Below are 25,253 nucleotides of genomic sequence, written 5' to 3' on the forward strand. Positions count from 1 at the left end.
CGCTCCGCCGCCGCCGCCGCCGCCACTGGCGGATGTGACGTCGCTGTCAGCGGCGGCGGGCATCCGGCAGCGGCGCCGGCCCATGCCCGGTGAGCGCCCGGCGGGGACGGGACGGGGCGGGAGGGGAGGCAGCCCCGCGGGTCCCTGGGCCCCGCCCGCCCCCTCGCTCGGGTTGGGGTCGCCAGCGCGGCCGCGGCTGACTCGTCGCCCCGGGAGCCCCGCGGGCCCGGCCCGGCCCCGGGGGAAGGAGCGCGGCGGGCACCTGGCCTGGCCCCGGGAGCTGGGAGGGGGTGGGTCGGGGAGAGGCCAGCCCCTCAGCGCTGCCTGGCAGCGTTTGGCCTGCCTGGGCCGTCCCCGAGCTCGGAGCTCCGGGACTCGGGCTCCTGCCCGACGCCGAGGCGGCTACCCGGTGGAGCGGGGAGCTCGGGGCCTGCCCCGGGTGGCTGTAGGGCTCCGGTGGGTGCCACTCCCAGAGTGTCAGGTAGCGACGGGCAGCTAAAGCCCTTCTTTTAGGGAGAGAAACCTGGATCCCAGTGTCCAAGGCGGACTGTAGCCGGTGAGCTGTAGCGGTGGCTTAGAAGCCGACCGAGATGGGGTCCATCGCCACCGGCAAACTGCTGGGGGGCTGCAGAGCTCCAGGCAGCGCAAGGCCGCATCCCCGGGTGTGGGAAACAGAGCGGGATTTCCCCCGACTGCGTGTGGGGCCGTGGCTTGTGGAACGGGGGGTTGAACCGGGGCTCAGTGCTGATGTCGACCCATGCCGGGTGAAAGCAGGTTCCTCTGGCCGCGGCGCAGGTGAGAAACTGGTCCAGTAGGCCTCCCCCAGAAGAGGAACTGGCTCGTGGCGGCGGGTGCCTTGCGGAGTGTGGCATTCCTCGCGAGGTTTGTTTCTGTGCTGGGCCGCAGTGAGAGAAGGAAGTGGCCCCTCTTCTACCAGTCAGCAGCAGACTCTGCCCTGGCCTGGAACTGCCACCCTGGCAGGCAGGGCACCACTTGGAACCAATCCCTGCCCTGCCTGGGTCTGGCTTCCCGGTGCTGCGCTGCTGGGAAGGAACCGCCTTGGCTGGGGTTTCCCCAGAAGGGGATCTCTGCTAAGCCTGGGGCGGGGAGGGGGGGTTGGTGCCAAGCCCAGGTGCCAATATTGCCCACCAGGAGCTGTGGGGCTCCGTGGGACCTTCAGGTGAGGCCGTGGCCACCCCACTGTGGGGCAGGAGAGGTTCTCACCCATTTTGTTTTCTGCTGTTTGCAGCCTGCCTGTCTGATGCCGCATTGGAAGTGGAGGGTGCCGCTATGGAGCGCCGGGATGGAGGCCACGCTCTGTATCCACACGTGCCTTTGGCTGAGCACTGCCTGGATCCCCCTGGCATCGTCAGACAGACTGGCCTGCAGTGGGGAGCACGCTCCCGGCACTGAAGCCCGGCATGTCAAGTTGACCTGGGCCGTCAGCTTGGACGCGCCTGAGGAGGAGCTGGAGCAGCAGGCAGAGGAGCTGGCCCGGACCGCGGGGCTGGTGAACATGGGCCGCGTCGGGGAGCTCAAGGGCCATTACCTCTTCACCTACCAGCCTGACGGCCACGCAGCAAGCGAACCTGAAGCAATAAGGAGGTCGGTGGACACTTTGTTTGCACAGCATGACAGCGTGCGGTGGCACTCGGAACAGAAGCTTCTGAAACGTTCCAAACGCAGCCTGCACTTTAACGATCCCAAATACCCCCAGCAGTGGCATCTGGTGAGTGGTTTTCTGGCTCCCGTTGTGCCAGCAGGCTCGGGCCCTTTGTCTGGCCGCAAGCGAGCTGTCACGTGGCAGGCAAAACAGTGGCTTTCTGTCCTTGTGGCGAGGAGGAAGCATGCCGAGAGTGCTCACTGCAATAATGGGAGGAGGTGGCTCCCACAGCTGGCCCCGCACTGGTGGTGCTGGGGTGGGCAGAGGGGTTTCAGCCGGAGCACACTGTGCGGTCAGCAGACTGGAGCGTGGCATCGGCCCTGTGGTACTGGGCACTCCGCTTCATGGCTCAAGCAACTTTTGCTCGCTGTCTGTCTAAAACAAATCTTCCCTGACCATCCTGCGACTCCTCCGTGTGCTCCCAGCCCGACCCCAGCCCCGCATGTCGTAGCCAGCATGCCCAAAAGGTCTGGGAGCCCCTTTCCTTGGAGCTGACCCTCTGCTCTGCTTTTTCTCTCCCCTCGTTGTCCTTTCTGATGCTTAGAACAACCGCAAGAGCCCTGGGAAGGACATCAACGTCACGGGCGTCTGGGAGCGGAACGTGACAGGGCGCGGTGTGACGGTGGTGGTGGTGGATGACGGTGTGGAGCACACCATCAAAGACATAGAGCCAAATTATGTGAGTGCCAGCTCCACGGCGGGAGGGTGCAAGGGCAGGCTGGAAGTCGGGCAAGGTGAGAGTGCTCGGTTGCCGGCAGACCTGTGCTGTCAGCCTGGGCTTTACCAGGGTAGGAAGAGCTGGTGGCAAACCTTTCCTTAGGAGATTTTGCACCTGAGTTGCAGGCTTACTGGCCTTTGCGCTACCTGTTGGAGGTGGCTGCTTAGAAGTGAGAGCTGGTCACCCTCTGACCCACAGCAGTTGCTAAAGCTGCTGCTCTTGGTCCCCTTCCCATAGCAGCAGATAGCAGTGTTGAGCTGCAGCCCTGTGTGGAAGCAGTCTCTAAGTTCCTGTGGCTTCCAGGCTGTATTTCAGCCTGTGCAGCGTGCTCTCAAGTTCTGCTTTTCCCAAAGGGAGGAGAGCAGAGCCCTGGGTCGTGACTGCGGGTCTGTTTTCAGAGCCCAGAAGGCAGCTATGACTTGAACTCCAACGATCCTGACCCTATGCCTCACCCCGATGAGGAAAACGGCAACCACCATGGGACCCGCTGCGCCGGGGAGATTGCTGCCGTGCCAAACAACAGCTTCTGCACGGTGGGGGTTGCCTATGGGAGCCGCATTGCAGGTACGCACGCACGCCATGGCACCCCAATGGGCCACGCTGGTGCCCAGCTTGTCTCATCTCCAATTCTGTGGGGCCTGGGCACGGCTCCATGGGAGGGATGGCTTGGCCGAAGCAGCTCTGAGTCAGCTGGTGCCTTGCTCAGGCTGGTCGCTCTGTCAGAGGGAGGAACCAGTGTCTGTCTGAGCTCCTCTCCAGGGAAGCCAGTTCCTGGCAGAGCGGGATGGGTGTGTGCTAGGGCAGCTTTTCCCGAGTACTCCCAGCACGCCACCTGCCCAGCCACAGAGCTTTTGGCAGATGCACATCCGTACCGCGTGGCCAAAGCCAGGCAAACGTGCAATGACATGCAGCGCATTGGGAGGCCCTGGGGAAGCAAATGTTTGCCAATCCCCTGCGCTCCCCCAGCCCTTGGTCTCGGCTCTGCCTTGTGCGGACAGACAGGTGGCAAAGGTCTGGCTGCACATCTCTCCTCTTCAAAGCCAGGGAGTGTGCCACTGCGGCCTCAGCTGTCTCCAGAGCTCTCACGCTCCTTCACGGGGTGGGGGGGGAGGCGAGGTCTCTGTGCTGGGCGGGATGCATCCCTGGCAGAGCAGAGGATGATGCTGCTGTGCTGCAGCCTGGGACGTGATTCTCTCCGTACCCGGCAGATGGTGCCACGTTTCCTGGCTGAGACAGCGGGCTGGGCAGTGGGTGGGCCCTGTGGTGCCAGGAGGGTGCTGGGGGGCCGGGAGCTTGCCCAAGGGCACTGCAGGTGGCTCTGCACCCCTGCCCTGCGCTCAGCTCCCTCCCTACCTTACCCCGATGGGGCGCTCCCTGAGCAGCCACTCTGATCACGGCACAGGAGGGTCCCCAGGCTCCAGCCAGCCTGGGAGGCTGCAGGCAGATGCTGCTGGTGGAGCCCAGCTGGCAGAAGGAAAGGTGAGCTCACAGTTTTAACTGCAGCATAGGGAATAGGGAGGGTTTAAGGCCACATCGCTCAGGCGGGACCTGGCACTTCTTCGGGCTTCAGCTCTCCAAAGCTGTGCCTGGCCTTGCAGGGTGAGTGCAGCAGGGCAGCCTTGAGTTCTAGGGGGGGGGCAGGGGGACTGCCCTGGCAGCATGAAACTGCTGGAGCCAGTGTGATGCTAGCCAGGGCGGGGAGAGCCGGGGTGAGCCAGCACATCTCTAGCTGGGCTGCTCTGCTCCTCCATGGGGACGGCTCAGATGGGACAGTAAAAAGCCGCCTGTGGTGTGTCAGGCAAGAGCTGAGAAGGGTGGGTGGTTGTACTGTTTATAAATAGGCTTAATTGAGATGCATGTCTGCTTTCCATTTGTAACATCCTTTGCCAGGCTAAACTGTGATGCGGAACGGTAATTATCAGTGGTTTGGGTCACTGAAAACTCAGCACTGAGCCTTCATTGGCTTTGTCGGAGCAGCAGCCTTGCCCTCCTGGTCTGAGCACAGTCGTTGGGGTGTCCTGCAACTCTTGAGCCCTTCCCTCAGCAGGCAAGCGTGTCGTCCATCCCAAAGCGATGGCTGGTTGGTTGGCAACTTGGAAGGAGAAGCAATCACTCCAGGCGGGAACTAGCCCTGAAAAGCAATGGGATAGTTGAGGGTGGGATGTGAGGAAGCCCCTGTGGAGCAGCGCTCTGGGTAGGGGGGCACAAGGGTGCATGGGAGCGAGCCCAGCTGGTGTTTGGTTGTGCTGTCACCATCACCAGCTCGGTTCTGGCAGTGGGACTGGAGGACTCGCTTGGCAGAAAAGCCATGCTCAGCAGAGGATGTGGAGCTACACGTGAGGGTGCACCTACAATCCCTCACACGCATCTGGCTCCTGTGGACTGATCTGCAGGGCTACGGCTCCAGGAGATCTGGTTCTGTCAGGCTGGGAAGGCGAGTGTCCCCAGCGTGAACCTGCCAAGGCATATATTTGCACTGTTTATACAGCTTATGTGGATCCACTTCGGTCACGTTCGTTGTCCTTTGTCCTGCAGGAATCCGAGTGCTGGATGGGCCCCTCACCGATAGCATGGAGGCCATTGCCTTCAACAAGCACTATCAGATCAACGACATCTACAGCTGCAGGTGAGCCCCAAGGGGACCCTGAGCCGGGCCCTGCCAACACCCAGCGAAAGGCCATGGGCCCCACTCTGCCTGGGGAGGGGGTCACAGGCTGTGGCTGAACGCTCACACCAGCTCCTTTCCTCCTGTGGCTCCAGCTAGCCTTCAGGGACCGAAACCAGTACTGCTGGTCCTGTGGGTCCTGTGAGCATGCCTGGCAGGCAGGCAGCCGGGCTGTGAGGTGGCGGGTCTGTCCCACAGTGGGAACACCCTGCCTGTCCCCCCTGGGCTTGGCACCCACCCATGCCCTGCTGTCAGGCTACCTCAGGGGCTCTGCGCAGCTGTGCCTTGAGGGGGTCTGCAGCCAGGTATGTAAGGTGCTGCTCTTTGTTACTGCTGTTAAGAGTAACAGTGGTATTGCTGTTACTGGAGAGCTGGCCTGGGCTGTGTACGGCACCTACAGTTGTGAGGCTGCCTTCTGAGCGCTGCTCCAGCATCTCCTTCAGGCTGGCTGAGCTGGAGGGGCACTGTGCCCCCCGCTGTGGTCAGGGAGCCCCGGCTGAGCTGTGTGACGGGGACTGGAATGTGTGAGAAGCTGGTTGTTCAATAAAAAAATCAAACATTTTATCCACTGGAATCTGACCCAGGGGCACAGTGCAAACACAAGAGCGATATCCCAGCAGCAAGGGGCCAGCCTGCCGGATGGGAAAGTATAGTGCCCTCCGATCCCAGTCATGGTGCTGAGAGTAGCTGGGGGGCTGCTCGTAGCTCACTGTGGTGGCAAACTGTAATGGGAGGAAGAGTTGCTGTCTGCGACTCCTGGGGCGGTCTCTTCATGGTGTCTCTGTTTGCAGCTGGGGTCCAGATGACGATGGGAAAACTGTGGATGGCCCCCATCAACTGGGAAAGGTAAAAAACAGTCCCAGCAGCACGGGTCACCCCCGGGCTGGCCCTCCGGTGCTTGTGGTTTCTCACCTGCCTGGACAGGCGAGGAGGGATGTTGCTGTGGCGCAGTGCACGTTTGTTTGCTTCCCTCACTGCCAGCAGAGGTGTTGCATGTTACTGTGTGGTGGGGAGAGGTGACATTGCTGCGGGAGGGCAGCATTCTGGCAGTAGGAGATGAGCTTTCTGAGGAGAGGCTGGTTCCAGCAGGAAGATGCTCTTTCGCAACCCGTGGTATTCTTCTGACAACTTTTGCAACCCAAGGGATGCTCTCCGCGTGGGGCACTGAGCACTCCCAGTGCTAAGGGTGGTTCTCAAGGCAGGGAGCATGCCTTCAAACGCTAGTAGTAAATAAGGGGCTGGGGCGATGGCTGCGTTCGCTCTCAGTGGGACCCCAGCGGGGGGAAGTGTCAGAGCGGAAGCTGCTCCTTCCTGGGCTGTTAAGGCATTCTTGTGGCACCTGTGCCGCAGAGCCACGGCAAAATGCAGCCGACCTGCCTGCGCCTGGCTCCTGCTGCCCAGGTGCAGCGGTGAGGGGTCGCTGAGGAGGCTCCAAAACAGCACTGCATTGCTCCTGGGATGTGGTTCTGCTTGATTACTCTTTTGCTCAGCAGCCTTTTGCTGTACTTTTCTAACCACAAGATAGCAGTTACTGTGCTCTTCAGCACAACGCTGACAACTGAGCTATCAGTTCGCAATGACAAATGATTTCCAGTTCTGCAAGTTAATTTATTCTCTTCCTGCATGCAGAGACAGCTGTAACAAGCACTGGGGCACAGAGTGCAAGCAAAGCCCACTTTACCGCAGCAGGGCGTCCGGAGGGCGTTCTGGCCAATGCAGTATGTGCCTTTACCTGCCAAAGGGCGGGCAGAGGAGGAGGGTTGGTTTCCAGTGGGACTGCTTTCTTGCTTGTCCATCAGAGGCATATCCTTTTTCTAGGCGGGAATGACTTCTGTGCAAGGTTTCGGCCTGGAATTGTGCTTCACAAGTGGGGCTGGTGTAGTTGTGTATCTCGGCAAAGGCAAAACCCGGGCGTATGTGGGAGCTGGAGCCTCGCAAAAGGGCAGCAGCCCCGTGTGGGCAGTCTCTGTCGGCAGGAAAGCCTTGATGCTCCGGAAAAGCCAGCTCCGGAGTGAGCCCTGCTGAAGTTGGGTGGGCTCAGGCTGCTACGTTTCCTCTGGAGTTCAAATGCTGGTCAGTCTTTGTGCTGTGATTGCCTGGAAGGTTGCTTTTTCTTTGTTTATTTTTAACGCAGAATCCACTTAAAATCATAGTAAGCTGTAGATCGGCCGTTCCCAGAGGTTGGCCGCATCGCTGCCTTTGTAACACACTCATTCTGGAATCTCAGCGTCTGGTCAGGGCTCTAACAGACACAACTCCCTGACTCTGCTAGCCGGGTGAAATACAACCCGGAGGGTTTGTGGCTGGCCCTGCTATCACCCCAAGTACTTGGCAGGGCTGGCTGGTGAAATCTCAGAGCGTGGACTTTGGTTGCTGGATGGGGATGCTGGGACACAGCTTTCCAGCACGTCCTGTGCCTGCGAGCAGTCTGCAGGGCAAATGCTTCCCCAGCTCGGGAGAGGCGCACGTGTCTGTCTGCGCTGGGTTTAGCAGCGAGGTCACGTGTGCCAGACATGGCTGCTGGCAGAAACCCTCCAGGGTCAGCGGGGAAGAGCCCGGGAAGGGCCTGCCTGCCTACATGCCCTGACCAGTGATGGTTCCTTCTCTACAGGCCGCCCTGCAGCATGGCGTGATAGCGGGTCGCAGGGGCTTTGGGAGCATTTTCGTCGTGGCCAGTGGCAATGGTGGGCAACACAGTGACAACTGCAACTATGACGGTTACGCCAACTCCATCTACACTGTCACGATCGGTGAGTGCATGTGTCTTCTGTCTTGTTCCTTCCCAGCGCGGAAAGATGAGATGATCCCAAAAGCACAAAACCTGCCCAGCTGGAAGCTGGCTGGATAGGGGGAATCCATGGGAAACTGTCTGTCCTCTGGGAATGAAAGTGGCAGTGTGTAGAGGTGTTCTGGGCTTCAGCCCTCAAGCCTGCAGTTTTCTTGTGACGTACAGAGCAAGAGAAGGCCAAAGAAATTTCTGCCTGCGTTCAGGCCTCCATCGCTGGGGCTCTGACAGACACGCTGCCGCGTTGAGGGAGTGACCTGAAAGGCAGCATTCCCATCATTTTGTGTTGGAAAAGAGATGTCTAATCTGCTTTCTAGACGGCACAAGCTACGTGAGGGCTAGAAGATCTATGCAATACTAAGCACAGTGAAAGGTCATTTGTTGTGGCTGCCTTTCCTGTAGATCTTCCAGCCGTGAAAAATACAGGCTTGTCTCCAGTTTCCCAGCCCAGCTCCCAGCCTGTGAAAAAGCACGGCTAGCAGGAGAGGTTCTCAGGGGCTGGTCACCTTGCAATTTGAGCAGTTAAAGTGAAACAGGCTTCATATGGTCGATGCCTTTCGCTTTTTCCCAGGTGCAGTGGACGAGACGGGCTCCATGCCGTTCTATGCCGAGGAGTGTGCCTCCATGCTAGCGGTGACCTTCAGCGGCGGGGACAAGATGATGAGGAGCATTGTGAGTACCATGCAAGGCATATGTCTTGCCCCCATGCTCTGCTGGCCGCACTTGGCCGCGAGGCTGGAACAGCCCAGTGCGGGGAAGGGACGAAGATCCGTCCCTTCTGATTGCTACGCTTCTGCCTTAGGCCGGTAGTTGAGTTCCTCTGTGAGGCAGGGAATGAATGTGTTTTTTATCTAGGTCCTACATAAGCAGTGCTCTGAGAGGGAGGTTCGTATTTCTAATTGTTCCCCGTGTCATCACTGTCTGTCAGCCTGCAACTTGCAGTGTGGTGACCCTCTCTCCGCACAGGTGTTGGCGGGTACACCACGTACCAAATGCAGATCCTGTGTGTCATGTTTGTCGCCTCAAGTGCAGGCAGGATGTCAGACCTAAAGGGACAGTGACTGTGCTCCCTTATCTCCCTGCTCTGCACTGCTGGGAACTGCAGGCAGACACCTTCTGGGATGGGGGCCACTTGGGTGACCCCTAAGAAATTCCTCTGCACTGCGTCCCTGGGAATGTCATCTGGGGAGCCGTCAGAAGACAAGCTTCATCCCAACTGCACATGTGCCCCCTTTGCGCAGCGAGGAGGGAGCCTGGAGCGAGACTCCCATGCTGCTGCGAGCTTTCCTGAAGAGAAAGGGGCAGGGGCAGCTGCGGCTCAGCTCTGTGGGGGCTGCGGCACACCCTGTCCAGCCAGCCCCACCTTGCTTCTGCTCCGAAGGGATGCGGGAGCATGGACGAGCATGGAGGGCTGGGAGCAGCATCAGGCTCTTTAAGCTACTTGGCCCCAGTTCCTTCTGCGTTCTGGCACGTGTGCCTCTCCCAGCTGAATTTTTCAGAATATTTTTATCAGCTTTTCCTTTTTTTGCCAAAAAATGACTTCTTGTCAACAAAATGTCCTTTTTGCCCAAGCCAAGTGGCCGGGCCTGTTTTCCCCAGCCCCAGGCCTGACCCAGCACGTTCCACCCTCAGTGCTGGTGCACTTGGGGAGCTAGTCAGGCTAACCAGCCCATATGGCTGTGACCTGTTCCTGTCCTGCAGTGCCAGCAGGGACTGCAGAGCCCAGGCCACCCTGGGGCAGCTTGGAGTAAATGTCACTGGCTCCCAGGCCCAATTGTTAGGGTTGTCCCTGGCTGGGCAGGCACCGGGAGGGTCTCCCGTTGGCACAGGCAGTTCCCAAAGGCACTTTTCTGGAAAAGCTGATGAGGCAGCAAAGACCTAGTGCAAGATCAGCACCAGCAGTGTGTGCTGGGGGGTCTCAGGGCACCTGATGAATGAGGGATGGTGCCCAGGGTGTTCTGCGAGCAGGGACGTGCAGCTGTGGCTCTGTGCCTGCCAGAGAGGAGCTGAATCCAGGCTCGCCAAACAGGCTTCCCCGCGTGCTGGGCAGACCGGGGGAACAGGGAGAGCCTGGGTTCCTCAGCCACCTGGTTGGGACTCAACAAGCTCCTTTTGCAGTCCAGAGCCAGGGCAGGAACCCATGCCTAACTAGAGCACGGTGTGATCTGCCGGGAGCAATGACTCGGCTCGTGCAGCAGGGAAATTAAAATCCAGAATGGAGCTCATTTTTCCTTTCAGAAATAACTTCAGCTGTCCCGGGCTGGTTTGGAAACTACTGACGCTAGGAAAAAAGAGAATGGCAGCCCAGCAAGGGCTCTGCTGTGTTTTCATCAGGGGTTACAGAGTTTGGGGTTTATGTCCAGCTTCCCCCAAGCCTGCTACAGGTGAGAGTGCTTCAGAGGTCTCGAACGGCCCTTCATTTCGAATACTGGCCTTACAGGACACTGATGCAGGAGCTGGTATTCCATCGGGGAGCCAGGATGAGATGCTGTGCATAGCCTAGGCATGGCATGTGCCAGAGAGCTGTCCTCTTTCTTTGCAGTACCGCGATCGCTCCTTCAGCAAGCCGGTGCCATGTTAAAACTTACACGCCCCTTTCTCTGGAGGATAGTCACCTCCTAAATGCCCTTTAACTGTGCTTCAGTGATCTCAGAGTTAACTTCTCTGCAGCCATCTGCTAGGTTTTTTTCTTCTACCAGACTATAAACTTTGTGTGGTTTCCTTAATGGGAAGAATTTATTACAGGTTCTGGCACTAGCTGCATTTCCTACTGAATGTTTATGCTGCTCAGGGTGTTCTTTGTAGGACGTGCAGTGTCCAAGCACAAGCTGGAGTTGTTAACAGCTGGCAGAACGTTACGGAGTCAAGCACAGAAGGCAACAAAACCTACAGCTTTTCGCAGTGCTGGCTGTCTCCCCATGGGGAGCACAGGGAGACATTTGGTTTGCAGTGAGGTGGCATCATTTGGGGACCTCCCGATGCCTCCTTAGAGGCTCTGTGTGCTCTGCACAGTCCCGTATGATCCCTCTCCAGAGGCCCACTTGTGCTGGAGTGATGCTGTGGTCAGCAGTGAAGACGAGGAAGGTGCCAAACTGTAATTGCCCTGAGTTTCCCCCAAAGTTGCCTAGTTCAGGCCCAGTTCCTCTCTCTCTCGGAAGGCAACTAACTACGTTCATTGCTTCGCAACTGGGATGCGTTGTCCCTGAAGCAAGGGTCTCCCAGGACTCTTATGGTGAGCCTGAGGTCCCAATGAGTAGTGGCTGTCTCGAGCAGCAGCAGCTCATTCGAATTGGTATTTTGGTCCTAAGGCAGCACAGCTCTGTACACGTGTCCAGAGTCCCCTGGAGAACATTCATGGTGTTCGAGTTGGAGGGGAGCGTGCCTCTCCCTGCACTGGTGCTGGTTTTCACGCGCGGGGAGCAGAGGTGTCACCTCCAAAGGCCCCAGGGATGTTGACTGAAATCGGAGGCTTCTTGCAAGAGCTGGTCCAGCCTCTGTAGCTGAGCTGGCTGCGAGCAGGGGCGAGGGGAGCAGTGCCTGTGTGGGACCTTCCTGTGCCTTGGCTATTGCTCCTGCAGGCCAGAGCAACCATCTGTGGTCCAGAGCCGTGTAAAGCTACCGTTCCCTATCCTTAGCTAAACACTGTGCAAACAGTGGCTGCAAAGGTGCTTTCCTGCCCTTACCCTGGGGAGAAGCTGCCTGAGCCACTCTGCTCAGCCCTGCACTGGACTGTTTGCATCCCAGTTCCCAGCACAGGGCCATATCTCTCGACTGGGGAACTGTGGCGTTGTCCTTTCCACCTTGCACTGGTTTTTGCTGGGTACCCACATCCTGGCCAGGAATCGTCTGGGAAAGGTTTCCACACTTTTCAACAGCTAACCCTGACCCTCTCCCCCTGCTGCTGCCCTGCTCTTGTTGTTCTGGTCTTGGCTGAGGGAGGATGATGGGATCTCTGGCTGCCCCTCCTGTCTCCCCAGCCTGACCTCAGCAACCACAGAGAGAAAGAAAGTTCATGTGCTGCAAATTCCTCCTTCCTGTCTGGGGGGAGGCTGCCTGTCGGGAAGAGGCAGCTGGGATACAGACAGATTAGATGTGGCTCATGCAGGCAGGGGGTTAAGGGCCACCACCCCGTGTCTTTGCTCTGGAAGGGGAATCCTTGGGCATCCAGAGAGCTCAAGGCTGGGTTGGACAGGGCTTTGAGCAGCCTGGGCTAGTGGAAGGTGTCTCTGCCCATGGCAGGGGGGTTGGAACTAGATGATCTTTAAGGTCCCTTCCAACCCAAACCATTTTACGATTCTATAACTTTCTCATTTTGTCTGAAAGCCTTGTACAGAGGGGGTCAGGCTGTGGATGCTGGCCTTGGCATGCTGTATTGGGACTGGGTGCTGCCCCAGCTCACCTTTCCCTGCCCGTGTTTCTGTGCGGTCGCAAGGAGGCAGGAGGAGGTGTCCCTGGGCGAGGGACCATGAACACTCAGCCACATTCGCTCCTTTTCCTTCTGAGATAGCACATCTCTTCAGAAGGGGCATGAAGGTGCTGTGTGAGTCTCTGTGGTGCCCTTTAAAGGCTGCCGCGTGCCCCGGCACAGTGCAGAGAAGGCCAGCTCTTCCACGGAACAGTGCACACACCAGTGCTCTCCCCTGCCAGGGCTGTCATGCTCTGATTCCTGCTCTATGCCAAACCTTGCACCCATCTCCCTGCTCAAAGGCTTTCCCATCTGCTCACCTGGGGCAGACTGTGTTTAGACAGACACGCATGGCTGGGCTGGCTGCCTGGTAGAGCGGGGAAAGGCACTGCTGGCCCTACAAAGCACCCTTGTAATTGCCCTAGCAGCAGTGCAGCAGGGGCTGTGTTATCTCCTCTCTCCCCCAGGATGGTCAGCTCAGCTCGGCCAAAGGCCTCCTGAGGTGGAGAAGGTTTTCGCTGTCCTCAGCAGATAATAATTGGGTGACCCAGAGGGCCCTTGGCGTGGGAGGAGAGTGCCGGCCGGGGGGACCCAGACTGCTGGGGAGGAGAGCTGCCGACTCCATTTTTTCTCCCCTCTCGCTCCCAGTTTTCCAAGCCTCCCCTTCATGTGTCCAGCCAGCCCGGGTGGCATCTTTTCCTCCTCATCGGGCTTGTGGTAGAGCAGCAGCAATTACATGAGCATTGCTGACAGAAACGCACCAGCAGTAGATCAGCACTCACAGGGCTGTCAAGAAAATGCACCAGCTTGTCCGCTACCCTGCACACTGTTGGGGTGCTCATGCAGTAAATGAGGACCCCGGCCTCCATGCAGGGTGCCTGGGCTGCCCTCGCTCGCAAGCTCTCCACCATCTGCCTTGCTCTCTGCCAGGAGCGCGTCTGCTGGCCCTTTTTCTCCCTGTTGGATTCGAGCATTGCTCATTTCTTAGCTGTGTCCAGGATGACGGGGGGGGAGCTTCAGAGCCCCCATCTCCCATGCCCTTTGCATAGTGTGGGGGGCATGCTATCCTGTGTCCCCAGTGCTTTTGCTGGCAGTTGTGTCACAGGCTAAGCATGCGCTGCTGGTGGAGCTGGGGTGGCAAGGGCACGGCTTGGGGCCGGGACTGCATGCTCGGTTGCTCGAATACCAATCCCAGCCACCCCAGCATGGCAAACAGTGGCCTGACAGGAAGTATCACTTCTCTTTTCTCGGAAGGTGACAACAGACTGGGATTTGCAGAAGGGCACGGGCTGCACGGAGGGCCACACGGGGACGTCAGCTGCCGCCCCTCTTGCAGCCGGGATGATTGCGTTGATGCTGCAGGTGCGGCCATGTCTCACCTGGCGAGATGTCCAGCACATCATTGTCTTCACTGCCACCAAGGTGAGTGGCCCTCCCTCTCTCCCTCTCTCCCTCCCTCTGTCCTGCAGCTGCCCTTCAGGGATGCTGCAGGATGGCTGAGGTCCTGCTGTGCACATCTTTGTTTATGTCTGCCTGCCCCTCTGTAAATCTCTCAGTTGTCTGGCTCCCAGCAAAGGGATTGCATTTTCCCCTCGCCCCTTGTTCCTTCCAGGAATGTGGCTGAGGCATTTTCCTCTGTCATGATAATAAATGAGGTATCTGCTCCAGGAACGCCTCCATCTGCCAGCATACAGGCCTTCCAGGGGCTCGCCATGCCTTGCCCGCAGGCACCGGGACGGTGTGTGTGCATGCGGTGTGGCTGGCCCAGCCGGAGGGCCAGCACGCATCTCTGCAGTGCCACCCCACTGTCTGTGCAGTGGGAAAGCGAGGAGCTCTGCCTCTGGCCTTTCCTTGGGCTCTCCAGAGAGTCGGACTCTTGGAAACAGACATAACACCGAGCTTGGCAGCAAACACGGCCCTTCCTTGCTCTCAGCCTCAACTCCAATGCAGCTTCACTGCAGAGTGGGAACTGACTGGAGCTGCCCGATTCGGCTTAGGGACAGGGCTTCTTTCACACCCCTCTGGGGAGCAGGGCTCCATGTCCAGCTAATGCCATACTCACTTTGGCACAGGGCTATGTTTACCATAGCTGGCAGCCAGCGTTGCTGGAGCACTACAACCTGATAAATGATGGGACCCAGATCTGTCCTGGCCCAGCTCTTGTTGATTTAAAGGACTTGCTTCCTTCTCCCCAAGGCTTCTGCCGTCCCACAGGCTGGGGCTTGGGCGGCAGGGAGCAGCTGGAATGTTTCAGAGCAGAGGCATTTGTGCCCTTTTGTGCTGCTTGATTTCCTTTCTGAGGAGCTGGGAAGCCTGTTTGTCCTGGGACTTGTTTCAAACAAAGGTCAACCTGTTTCTTTCTAATAAGGCCATGTGGGTTTGCTTCCCCGCTGCTGTGGGATGTTTCTGAGCCTCCTTCCCTTCAGCCCTGGTTCCCTTTCCTCGGGGTTTGCCAGGCTGCTGGTGTCCCCCAAGGTAACGGGAGTGCCCTGCATTTCTTTTCAGTACGAGGATCGCCACGCGAAGTGGGACATCAACCAGGCCGGCTTCAGCCATAGCCATCAGCATGGCTTTGGCTTGCTGAATGCCTGGAGGCTGGTGAACGCTGCCAAGGTAATTCCCCTCCGTGTCCCAGGTGTGCCCCATGGGCAGGTGGAGCCAACACAGCCTGGTGGCGGGGACAGGTCCTGTACTGGCAACGCCGTGGGGTGACCCTTGTTGCCGTTCAGGGCCAGCGCTTTGGCCGTCATCCTGCCGGCCCTTGCTATAAGGCTGCTTTTGGTATGAAGTAATGAGACTTTCGGCAATGCCTGAAACCTGCCCCCAAGCTGCTGCTCTCTCAGCACTATATATAGCCATGGGCAAGAGCCCTCACTGGTGGGAGACGACAGCTCTGATTCATGGCTTGGGGAGTTCCGTCAGCAGCCCCAGCACCTTCCTCCCTATGCAGTGGGCTCCAGGGAGGGCGTCATGCCCCATCTCTTCCTCCCTGTGCCTCCAGTTGCGTGGAGACCAGGGCACATCCGTTTGGCACATGGTCCTCAGTCGTGCGTAGAGCACCGTGCAGCTGTGCTGGGTCACTGCTGGTTGCCAGCAATGCCCCCTGTTTCGCAGGGACTTTCAGGCTGCTCTCTTCCTGCAGGCCTTTGGATTCTGCTACGTTTTGTGCCCCACTGTGCCTGGGGTTGAAACGGAATGGCTTCAAGTAACGCTCAAAGCTGCTCAGGTGGTGGCAGAGATGAAGCCAAAGCTGGGCAGTCCCAATCCCAGAGCTGGGCAGTCTGGAGTCTCGATCGGCCCCTCTAGCCTGCAGGCAGTTGCCTTCCTTCCGCTCCTAGGTGTGCGTGCAGGCGCTCCTGTCCAGCCCTGCGGCACTCATTTGCTGCAGCCTTCGTGTGCTGCCTGGGTTCGCATGCCCCGGAGCAGCGTCAGGAGAGGCCCCTTGGCCTCACACAGTAGGTGTGCTACTGACAGGAGCAGCTTGCAACAGTGGTAGGAGATTGAGAGATGGATGCGCAGGGAGGGTGCAACCTCGTGCTGAATCCTCTTGCCTTTTCCCTGACAGATCTGGGAGTCCGTCCCGTACCTTGCCTCATATGTGAGCCCTGCACTGAAGGAGGGCAGGAGCATCCCGTTACTCCCACAGGAGCTGGAGGTCACCTGGAATGGTAAGAGCAGGTGTGCCACATGAGAGCGTGTGCTTGTACACGCCCAGGCCAGGGATGCAGCCTGCTCCCGCTGGCATGGGGCACAGCTGGCCATGCGGACAGCCTGGCAGGGGAAGCCCTGGGCTGCTTGAGGCCACGAAGGGGTTAAGTGTTGGGCTGCCTGGGCTTTTTCCTTTCCCTTCTCTTCCTGTTGCTCTCCCTCCCCCAGGGGATCTGTGTCAGTCGATGTGGTCCCCTCCCCATAACTCCATCCCCTAGATTGATGTTTTTGAGGAGCCAGACAGGCATTAGCGAGCATGGCCAGGCTGGGCAGCAGCCAGACCTGCTCCTCTGGCTTTGACCATTTTAGGTAATGCTCCAGCTCCCGACTTGGCCAGCCTCTGTCCACATAAACAAGGCACTGCTCCGGCTGCTACCAGTGGGAAGGAGAGCTCGGCCCCAAGCCCTTCCTGGCCCTCTCAGCAGGGCCCAGTTCTCTGGCTGGGCACTGCTTCTTGCACCGGCCCCCTCCCTGTCGCACAGGGAATGCTGTCCCAGGGGGCCTGGCCCTGCACCCCGGCTGCCCCAGCTGCAGCCTCTGCAGAGGTGCTGAGGGTTGGCAGTGCCCGGAGGCTGTTCCCCAGGACAGAGGACCCCTGGAAAGAGTCTGGAGCTCGGCAGGTGGGCACCCCCCTTGCAGGTGGTCCTGTCCCTTCCCTCTTTGCTGCAGGCTGAGGAGAAGCTGGGCAGGTGCTGGGCATATGCTCTCCCTCTCTCCTGTCCCTGCCCGGCTGGGCTGGTCTGGCTCTGCAGCACACTGCTCCCTTGCAGGTACCAGCCCTGTAGAGCGCCAGAGGGGCAGAGGGGTGACATCAGGCTGGCAGCGGGGTTAGCTCCGCTCTGCCTCTGAGCAGAGGGTTGGAGGTGAAGCAGCTCCTTCTGCCCTAAAAGGAGTTGTGAGCTGAAAGCCAGGCAGCAAGCAGAGTTTGGAAGAGGCAAAAAAGAGGCGCTCTGGAGAAGTATGTGCAGAGGAATGTGTGGCAGAGGAATGTGTGGCTGGGGGGCACTACTGTCCCCCAGGTAACACAGGCTGATGCCGAGTTAACCCTTTCCCAGGGTGGCCCTGGGGTGCTGGGCCGGCCCGCCGCCACACGCAGGCTGCCTGGTCCTGGGCTGCGCCTGCCTCCCTTCTTAGAAGAGGCTGGGGAGCACCCACCTGCCGCTCAACCAGGGCTGCCAGGAGGAGACCGAGCCACGGCCTGAAATCTGCTCTGAAGAGGGCCAGGGTTTCCTGCACTATAATTAGCAGTGCTGGGGCTGGGAGCGTCTGTGGAGCTGCGAATGGTTTGAGATAGGATCTGGGAGCCTGGACACCAGGCTTCTCATCCCAGTCCTCTTTCCAAACCTGGCCCCTGTGTAACTGGGTTCAGAGCAGCTTCCGGGGCTGCCAAAAGCTGCCACAAATCCAGGGCGGGGAGAATTTGATGAAAGACCAGGTATTATTTCATTGCAGTGGCCGAAGCGCTCTGGGTGGGCTCCTGAACCCACAAGCCGTGAGTCAGGGCTGGGGGAGAGTTGGATGTCAGGGAGCCTGCGGGGCAGCGGCACATGCTCTGTAGGCAGCAGCTGGGCCCCACTTGTGAAATGAGGATTTGGTTGCAGGCGAGAGGCTGCCAGTAAACGACAGGGCAGGGAGGCATGCCTGGGCCTCATCCTTGTGAGCAGAGGAAAGCGTGGGTTCCTATCGCCTTCCTGCTCGTCTTCCTGCTCTGGGATGTGCTGGGAGGTGCCCAGGAGGCAGCTTTCCCACTGCTGCACAGTTGCCTTCCACCCCTCCTTCCTCACCGCCTACTCCTCACCCCTTTCTCAGCATCCTTTCCATCCTGTGTGGTCCCAGCTGAACTCAGGCAGGCAGGGGACAAAGGGCACAGCTGCGGGCAGAGGACAGCCACTACCGGGTGCCTCTTGCACCTCTGGTCCATGTCAAGCAGCCCAAGCACAACGTGGCGTGCCTGGGAGGGAGTGTGCCAGGACACCTTTCCCTGTGTTAGCCAGGGAGGTGCATGGGTGGCTCCGCTTGGACAGACAAGGAGGCTCCTCACAGAGCGTGGAGCAGGGCCAGGCTGCCGAGCGCAGCGTGGCTTCGTTGGCAGAGCCTCCCTATGTGGGGTGTGGCTGCCCTGGGTCCTGCTTCTTGCTGCGCGGGCACAGACACAGGGGGGCAGCTGGGAGGAGGCAGGGACAAGCGCATGTGTCCTCTTGAGCACAGCTCCATCCCGGCCACCAGCCTCAGCAAACCCTGCCTTCCCTTTCCCAGTCACCACCGCTGACCTGGAACTCTCTGGCATGAGAACCCTGGAGCACGTGGCAGTCACCGTCACCATAACCCACCCCCGCCGCGGCAACCTGGAGATCAGGCTCTTCTGCCCCAGCGGCATGATGTCCCTGATAGGGACCACCAGGAGCATGGACTCGTAAGCACCGAGGGGGTCAGGGTGTGGAGGCTCCCACTGCAGGGCAGGACACCCAGCCCAGCTGGCCCCGAGCAGGAGAGCCAGGGTTCACATCCAGCCTTGCGGCTCAGGCAGTGTTACCCTCTCACGGGTTGTTTCTCCTCACCCTTTGGCAGGGACCCCAATGGCTTTGCTGACTGGACCTTCTCCACGGTCCGGTGTTGGGGCGAGGAAGCACAGGGCACGTACAGACTGGTCATCAGGGACATCGGTGAGTCCTGCCCTCCAGGGGTCCTTCATGGGGCGGTGGCAGCAGCTCCGTGCTGTGGCCTGAGAAGCTGCCAGCTCAGCACCTGGGTGGCCGCAGGTTAGCTCTGTGCAGTGCCACCCGGCCGGGTTTGAGAGTTCCCCGCTGGACCAACCTGTTTCGTCCCCAGGAGATGAAAGCCTAAGGCCTGGGACCTTGAAGCAGTGGCAGCTGACCCTGTACGGCTCCTCCTGGTCCCCAGCAGAGATGAAGGAACGGCAGAGGTAGGACACCACAAGCCCATCTCGATAGGGAGACAGGAGATGGAGGGCTAAGGGATGTGATCGAAAGTCTCTGAGCAGGTCCTGCTTGGCTGGAGCAGCATTGCTGCGAGGCACGTGGCAGGGCGAGGCTGCAGCACGGCTGCTGGTCCCTGGCCCAGGGCCCTGGGGCTGCCCACAGTGCACTTCACAGGGGAGCTGTGGGCTGTAGGAGAGAACTCTGTTGGCCGTATCTGACCCAGGAGGGCAACCCTCAGCAGTGGAAGAGGCTCTCCGGACCCTTTGTGGGCATTTGGGCCCCTCCCTAGAACAGCCCTGCCTGTGGGACCCTCATGGGGTGCCTCTGTCCCCCAGGCTGCTGGAGGAAGCCATGAGTGGGCAGTACCTGAGCAGCGACTTCTCCCTGCCCTGCCCTCCGGGGCTGGAGATCCCCGAGGAGCAGCACTACACAATCACAGCCAACACCCTCAAGGTGAGCCTGCCTGCGGGCCAGGGAGACTGCCGGCTGGAGACAAAAGGGGAGACCCCGTCCTCTGCAGGAGGGACTGCAGGAGTGGGAACCTGCCTCTGTGATCCTCCTGGCGCTGTGCCCTCTCTGCTGGGCAATGGGGCAGGGCTCTGGGGTGGTTGAGAGCTTTGTTTCTTAAACGGTTTCCTCCTCTGCAGACCCTCCTGCTGTTGGGCTGCTTTGCCGTGTTCTGGACTTTCTACTACATGCTGGAGGTTTGCCTGACCAGGAACAATGTGGGGCTTGATCTGACCTGCAATGGCTCTACCACCTGCAAATGGTACCAGCAGGGAGGGAAGCACAGAGCCCTGGAGAGCGGCCTGGAGATGGAGTCTGTGCCACTCTACCAGGAGAAGGACATCGAGGATGTCGAGATGGAGTGTGAGCACCCAGAGCCTGCCCAGGAGGGTGAGGGGGACGAGGGATCCTGGACCTCCACCCACCCCAGACTTCCCAGCAGCAGCAGAGCCGCCAGCTTTCACGAGGCGGCCGCCGCTGGAGCGGGGTACCTTGGCCGGGAGGCAACAGCCGAGCTCCTCTCAGAGGACAGGGAGCGCCAGACATGCTAGCTGGGGCTGGGGGGTTCAGGCTGCATCCCTCCCTCTCGCTACGTCCTAACTGAGCACGGGCAGCAGCGACTTCCTGAGCCACCAGGGACACTTGCCCTTGTGTCCTGCGGAAGGTGGTGTTGGAAGTGGCTCAGAAACAAGGAGTAAGAGTGCTGGCAGTGGAAGGGGAGCTTCCCTTTCCCTCGCTCTGGAAAACAAAGCAAGCCTTAAACCCACACTGAACGGAGCCTGCCCTGCAGTGACACTTGGGGCTTCCCTTTGTGCGTGGAGCAAGGCCTCATGAAGATGCCTCCTGGGTGCGTGGTGGCCATGGCGGGGCTCTGCACAGAGCCCCGTGCCTGCCACGGCCCCCACGGCCTTGCAACATGAGGAAGAAGTATCTCTTTCTCCCTCATTTCTGCAGAGTGAGCCTGGAAAACGTGGCAGGGCCCGTGGCAGCCGCCTCTGCAGGCAGGGACCCCACAACACTGTCATTCGCCTGCCCCGCTGGGCTAGCAGCTGGCCAGTACCGACCAGTTACGCCCAGCTTCAAAGCGGGGAGCCATTTTGCCAATCTCCGACCCACGCTTGCTCCCTGTCCCCTGTGCTCTGATCCACCACCTTCTCCTCCTCTCCCGCCAGCACACGAGCAGCCCTGCGGTCTGGGAGTCAGAAGGCAGCAGGGCTTTCTTGACCGCCCTGCTCAGGACGGGCAGGACGGGGCTGTCCCTGCTGCGGTGGGCGCAAAAGGTGGCAACTCAAGCTTGCCACAGGTATCGTGGCGGCATGAGCTCACTGCAGTCGCTTCCCTGGGTCTGCCTCCCCGCCGCTTGCTGAGGCCTTGGTCGGTGCCCAGGAGGGATGAGGCCGTGGGTGATGCCGGCTTTGGGCCAGGCAGAGGAGGTTGAGTTGCTCTGGCAGCGGCTCATCTGCGAGCAGGGTTGGCTTGTTTGTGTGTCCTTGGATTCCTTGGTTTATTTTTTTAAAGCTGGGGTTTGTTTTTTAATTGGCAAAGCCCTTTTGTGTAGCTTTCCAAATAAAGTCTTAAAAAGCCTCTTGTCCCCCCTCCGTCACTCCTGTGCCCTCCCAGCACTTTCTTGCTGTGGAAACGTGAGTCACCCTGCACCTCCCAGCCCGGGGGGATGCAGCGCCAGGGTGCTGGGTCCGCTCATGGCCCCTCACAGCCCTCCACGCCTTCCTCCCTGGCAGTTGGGATAACCGGGGCTGCTCCAGGCCAGGGGAGAGCAGTTGGAAGGAGCTAGGAGGAAGGTGGGCGCTGCTGCTCGGGTGAGAGAGGGCAGAGCCACCCCGCAGAGCTGTCTGAACCAGGCAGGGAGAGCCCAATCCCCAGCTCTGGTTTCCCCAGGTTGGGAGCTGGAAGCAGGAGCAGATGCTTCTAGCAGCTTTTATGGAGGGTGGCTTCGGCTTTCCTGGCACCACTGGCCCAGGGACGACGGGGCAGGCGGGAGGAAACCTTGTCAGGCCGCACTAGATGAATAACCTTTTAATTTTGACAAAAAAAACCAAAGTACAAAACCGAGGCCAATTTTCTTTTCTCCCCATTCGCAAGGATCTCTGCGGCGGTGGCGCGGGGCTCGTGCGGGGCTGTGGGCAGGCGGGGTGGCTTCCCACCCGCCATCCCGGGGAGGGCGGCGGAGCACCCGCAGGTGCCGGCGAGCGCAGCAGGGACAGGACCGGCTGGCAGCAGGGGCTCACGGGGGTGCAGCAGGAGCGTGCGAAGCCGGAGGGGAGAGGCTGCCCGGGGCACAGCTGCCCTGAGGTCCCCGAGGCCGGGTGCATCGCTGCGGCTGGGCATGTGCTGCCGTTGGTTGCGCTGAAGGGTCATTTGGGCTGGCTGGCGTTTTCTTGTCAATAAATACCAATTGGTGAGGGGCGGTGGCGGCCACCGGTGCTCGGGCGGCTGTGATGCGCTGAGCCGAGGGGAGCGAAGATGGAGGTCCCGGCTGGGGCTGCTCTCCCGGCAGCGGGAGGGCTGGGGGCGGTGAGGGGGGCTGCTTAGCTGATGATCTGCCGGGGCCGGCCATAGCTCATCCCCGCCTGTGATGCCCCCTTGTTGCTCCCCATCTGTAAGCCGATGACGTTCTTGCCCTCCTTCAGCTGGCTCTCGGTGAACTCCCGCTTGTGCTCCTGCGCTTTCCTGCGGAGTGTAGGGAAAGACCATGCGGCACCCACCCCCCTCCCTGGGGCAGCCGGATCCTTGTCCCCGGGGCGCCCAGCAGCCCCCACTGCCCAGGGGTGGCCCAGCCACCCCCCACTTCCCAGCTGAAAGCTTGGCATCCTGCGTCCATGTGCTCCGGGGTGCTGTGGGGCGGTGGAAAGAGCCCGCTCCAGGCAGCCATGGGGCAGGGGGGGTCCCCACGCCCGGGACCACGTTCCACTCACTTACTTCATGAACCAGTTGGGGTCCCCGTGGTAGTGCCCATCGTTCTTGGTGACCGCCAGGCTTCCCAGGGCCATCAGTGTCCTCTGCACTGCTGCCATGTCCTTGGCTGCCGAGGGACGGAGAGGCATGAGGATGGGCATGGTGCAGCAGCCCCAGCCCCCCCAACCCCGGCTGTCCCCCCCCGCACCTTCAAAGAGGTCGACAGTCTGGAACACGTCCGTCTTGACCACGCCATAGTCCTCGGCCGCCTTGAGGAACTGGGCGATCTGCTCCATCTGCTTGAAGACCATGGTGGGGGGGGTGTCGGGGATCTTGACAGGCTTGGAGCCATCGGGGTAGAGGCTGTTTACCAGCCTGCTAAGGACCTGCCGGCAGAGGAGAGGCTGGGCTTGCTGCGCCGCACATGCTGCCAGCTGCGGAGCTCCCCACCGCCCCCCCACCCGCCCAGCCCTGGAGCCAGCGGGCATAGTGGGTGCCCGGGCTTCCCCACTTACAATGCCGTTCTTCAGCCAGACCTGGAAGCCCAGGCGGCCCCGCTCGGGGCGACCCACCGCTGCCCCGCACTGTGCCACGATCCACTCCACCAGCCGGTCCTCCAGCTCGTCATCATACTTCTTCTCGATCTTGGACTGGACGTCCCTGCTCATGCCATATGCCGGGCCCTTGTTCGCCATGTCTGTGGCGGCTGGGAGACCTGGTGGCGGGATGGGGACTGTCAGGCTGCGGAGATGCTGTCCCCCTGCCTAGGGACCCTGCGGCCACCCCAGCACCCTGTCGCATCCACCTCCCACTTGGTGCAGCAGGGACGTGCCCTCCTCCTGGCTCTTCCCTTGCCACGCAACAGCCATTCAGCTCCATCCGGGCGCATTTGGAGGTGAGTGCATGGCCGTGACCGCCCCCCAGCCTGCCCGGACAGACGGTTCCCATCCCGGCAGAGGTGCCTTGTCCCTGCTCCCTGGCTCAGGCTGCGCAGGAGAGCAGCCTCATCCCCGTCTCCTGCCTGCTCAGCCGCCCGCTGGCTCTTGGTCGTCATGAACGTCCCTGGCACGGCTGTGCCTTCCAGCCGGACCAGCCATGCTGCCCCCACGGGGGCTGCAGAGCAGAGGTGTCCAGGTGGCGGGGTGACAGGGGCAGGGCTGGGTGGCCGTGGCACAGCACGGTGGCCGTGGCATGGCGGGGTGACCACGCCATGCCTGTGGTGCCATGGGGTGGCCTCGGCACAGCGGGTCCTGGTGCCAGGGAGGACCGCAGGCGAAGCAGGACTGCGGCGGGAGCCGTGCCTGTGCCCTTGTAAGGGCATGCTGCAGGCAGAGATGGCAGGTAGCTGGCTGCGGGTAGGGATGCTAGGGAGGATGCCAGGGAGGATGCCAGGAGGGAGAGGCGCCGGGAGCCGGCAGCCGAGCCCTCGGTGGAGCTGGCCTCGCGCCTCCCCGCACAGCTCCCTGCTTGGCATTAAGCCACCAAGTGCCAGGGCTGCGCCCTCAAGGAGCCGTGTGCCCGGTCCCTGAGTCCATGGTCATCCCCAGGCTGGCTCGCCCCGACCTCTGGGGCAGATGCGCCTGGCTTCTGCAGGTTGGGCTCCGAGACCTGGCACAGCTGGGTGCGGTGGAGGACACTGACCCCGCTTGCTGCCAGCAATGCAGAGGCGCCCCACGGGTGACGCAGGGGTACCCCACATGCCTCGCAGGCAGCCTGTGCCCATCTCCCATCCCCGTCGAGGCACAGGGCAGAAAGGGGTCAGCAGGGGCTGGAGCCTTGGCGCTGCCCTGAGCCCCGCATGGCCGCTCCGGCCGCCGCAGGGGCTGAGCCCGGCTGACCCGCAGCCGCGCAGCCCTGACAGCAGCGCAGTCCTGAAGAGCAGGAGCAGCCCAGAACCCCGGGCAGCGTCCCCAGCCCAAGCCTCAGCTTCCCCTCCTGGGGAGCCCGACCCTTGTCTGGAGAGCAGCGTTGCAATCCAAGGAGCAACATCCCCATCCAGGGAGCGGAATCCCAATCCTGGGGAGGAGCAGAATCGGATCGGATTGGAGCATCCCAATCGGAGAAGCAGAATCCCCATCCGGGGAGCAGGCTGGCAGTCCCGGGAGCAGCATTGCCATCCCAGGCACAGGGTCCCCATCCTGGGGAGCAACAGATCCGTGCCAGGGGCTGGCGTCCCCACCCTGGGCACCCTCCCCACTGTCCCCCCCGCCCCAGCAGGACTTACAAGCGGCTGCTCACGGAGGCGAGGGGTGATGCTCTGCGTGGGAGCCAGCGCACTGCACAGTTAGGAGGCTGACCGTGTGCTAAAAGGCCGGCGCTGGGACAGTGATGTCAGCGCGGTCTGGGGGCCAGGCCCCCCCGCCCTCCCTCCTGGGGCACGTCAGCCTCGTAGCGCACCGTGACTCCGGCCCAGGCACCATATTTGGGGAAAGACTCCGAAAATCAGCGACTCAGGCCCGTGCCCAAGCATTCCCCGCGTGCCTCCGCCCCAGCGGGTTTGGGGGCAGGGAGGGAACGGGGCCGGGGGGCTGATGGAGTAAGTCCTTTTATAGCCAAGCGCTCGCTTGGCTGCGGCAGCCGTCGAGGGTTTCTGCCCTGACTTCATGGCTGGTTTCCCCGTGTGCTCACTGCCGGGGAGCTGGGGCAGCCGAGCGGGGCTTCCTGGGCGGCCCCCGCAACCCACAGCGTGCCCTGGTCAGGGCAGAGCAGCGAGGCTGCGGGCATCCCGCAAGCACAGCATCATGCCTGGGCATCCCGTGGGCATCCCCCGGATTCCCTCTGCCTCAGCCGGGCACGGCCCGCTCGCATGGGCCAGGGCACAGCGAGGCGTGCAGCAGCCCTGGCACCGGGCTGGGATGCCAAGGGGAGCCCCAGCACCCTCGCTGCCCGTGAATCGGGACCTCCCTGCGCACCCCTAACCCCCCCCACCCCGAGGCTGCCAGCCTTGCCG

At 60.8% G+C, this 25,253-nt stretch overlaps 2 protein-coding genes across 5 annotated transcripts; one reads left to right on the forward strand and one right to left on the reverse strand.

Moving 5' to 3' along the window:
* The first annotated feature begins 22 nt into the window (after window positions 1-22).
* Window positions 23-20,974, forward strand: PCSK7 (proprotein convertase subtilisin/kexin type 7). Of its 4 annotated transcripts, none has more exons than XM_075035160.1 (16): window positions 23-89; window positions 1,250-1,729; window positions 2,208-2,342; window positions 2,780-2,945; window positions 4,917-5,007; window positions 5,838-5,892; window positions 7,658-7,796; window positions 8,403-8,503; window positions 13,491-13,658; window positions 14,742-14,849; window positions 15,802-15,904; window positions 18,201-18,357; window positions 18,513-18,607; window positions 18,774-18,867; window positions 19,219-19,336; window positions 19,531-20,974. In XM_075035160.1, the coding sequence occupies exons 2-16, from the start codon at window positions 1,262-1,264 to the stop codon at window positions 19,939-19,941; spliced, it is 2,409 nt and encodes an 802-aa protein (XP_074891261.1). In that variant the 5' UTR covers window positions 23-89; window positions 1,250-1,261; the 3' UTR covers window positions 19,942-20,974. The 4 variants fall into 4 exon arrangements, with proteins under 4 accessions (XP_074891261.1, XP_074891264.1, XP_074891262.1 ...); XM_075035161.1 differs by lacking the exon at window positions 23-89 and adding an exon at window positions 313-882; XM_075035162.1 differs by lacking the exon at window positions 23-89 and adding an exon at window positions 313-795.
* Window positions 20,975-21,409: 435 nt separating this feature from the next.
* TAGLN (transgelin) lies at window positions 21,410-24,645 on the reverse strand. Its single transcript, XM_075035164.1, has 5 exons — window positions 24,528-24,645; window positions 22,819-23,018; window positions 22,512-22,689; window positions 22,328-22,430; window positions 21,410-22,078 (listed from the first exon to the last, which is right to left on the reverse strand). The coding sequence occupies exons 2-5, from the start codon at window positions 22,996-22,998 to the stop codon at window positions 21,937-21,939; spliced, it is 603 nt and encodes a 200-aa protein (XP_074891265.1). The 5' UTR covers window positions 22,999-23,018; window positions 24,528-24,645; the 3' UTR covers window positions 21,410-21,936.
* Window positions 24,646-25,253: the final 608 nt, after the last annotated feature.

The sequence above is a fragment of the Buteo buteo genome, chromosome 9 (assembly GCF_964188355.1).
Source record: "Buteo buteo chromosome 9, bButBut1.hap1.1, whole genome shotgun sequence".
NCBI classification, from domain to species: Eukaryota; Metazoa; Chordata; class Aves; order Accipitriformes; family Accipitridae; genus Buteo; species Buteo buteo.

Coding starts and splice junctions, on each gene's coding strand:
- PCSK7 (XM_075035160.1), top strand. CDS start 1,262: ATGCCGCATTGGAAGTGGAGGGTGCCGCTATGGAGCGCCGGGATGGAG. Junction 13,659..14,741: donor TTGTCTTCACTGCCACCAAG/GTGAGTGGCCCT, acceptor ATTTCTTTTCAG/TACGAGGATCGCCACGCGAA. Junction 18,358..18,512: donor ACCACCAGGAGCATGGACTC/GTAAGCACCGAG, acceptor ACCCTTTGGCAG/GGACCCCAATGGCTTTGCTG.
- TAGLN (XM_075035164.1), bottom strand. CDS start 22,998: ATGGCGAACAAGGGCCCGGCATATGGCATGAGCAGGGACGTCCAGTCC. Junction 22,431..22,511: donor GACTGTCGACCTCTTTGAAG/GTGCGGGGGGGG, acceptor GTCCCTCGGCAG/CCAAGGACATGGCAGCAGTG. Junction 22,079..22,327: donor GACCCCAACTGGTTCATGAA/GTAAGTGAGTGG, acceptor TACACTCCGCAG/GAAAGCGCAGGAGCACAAGC.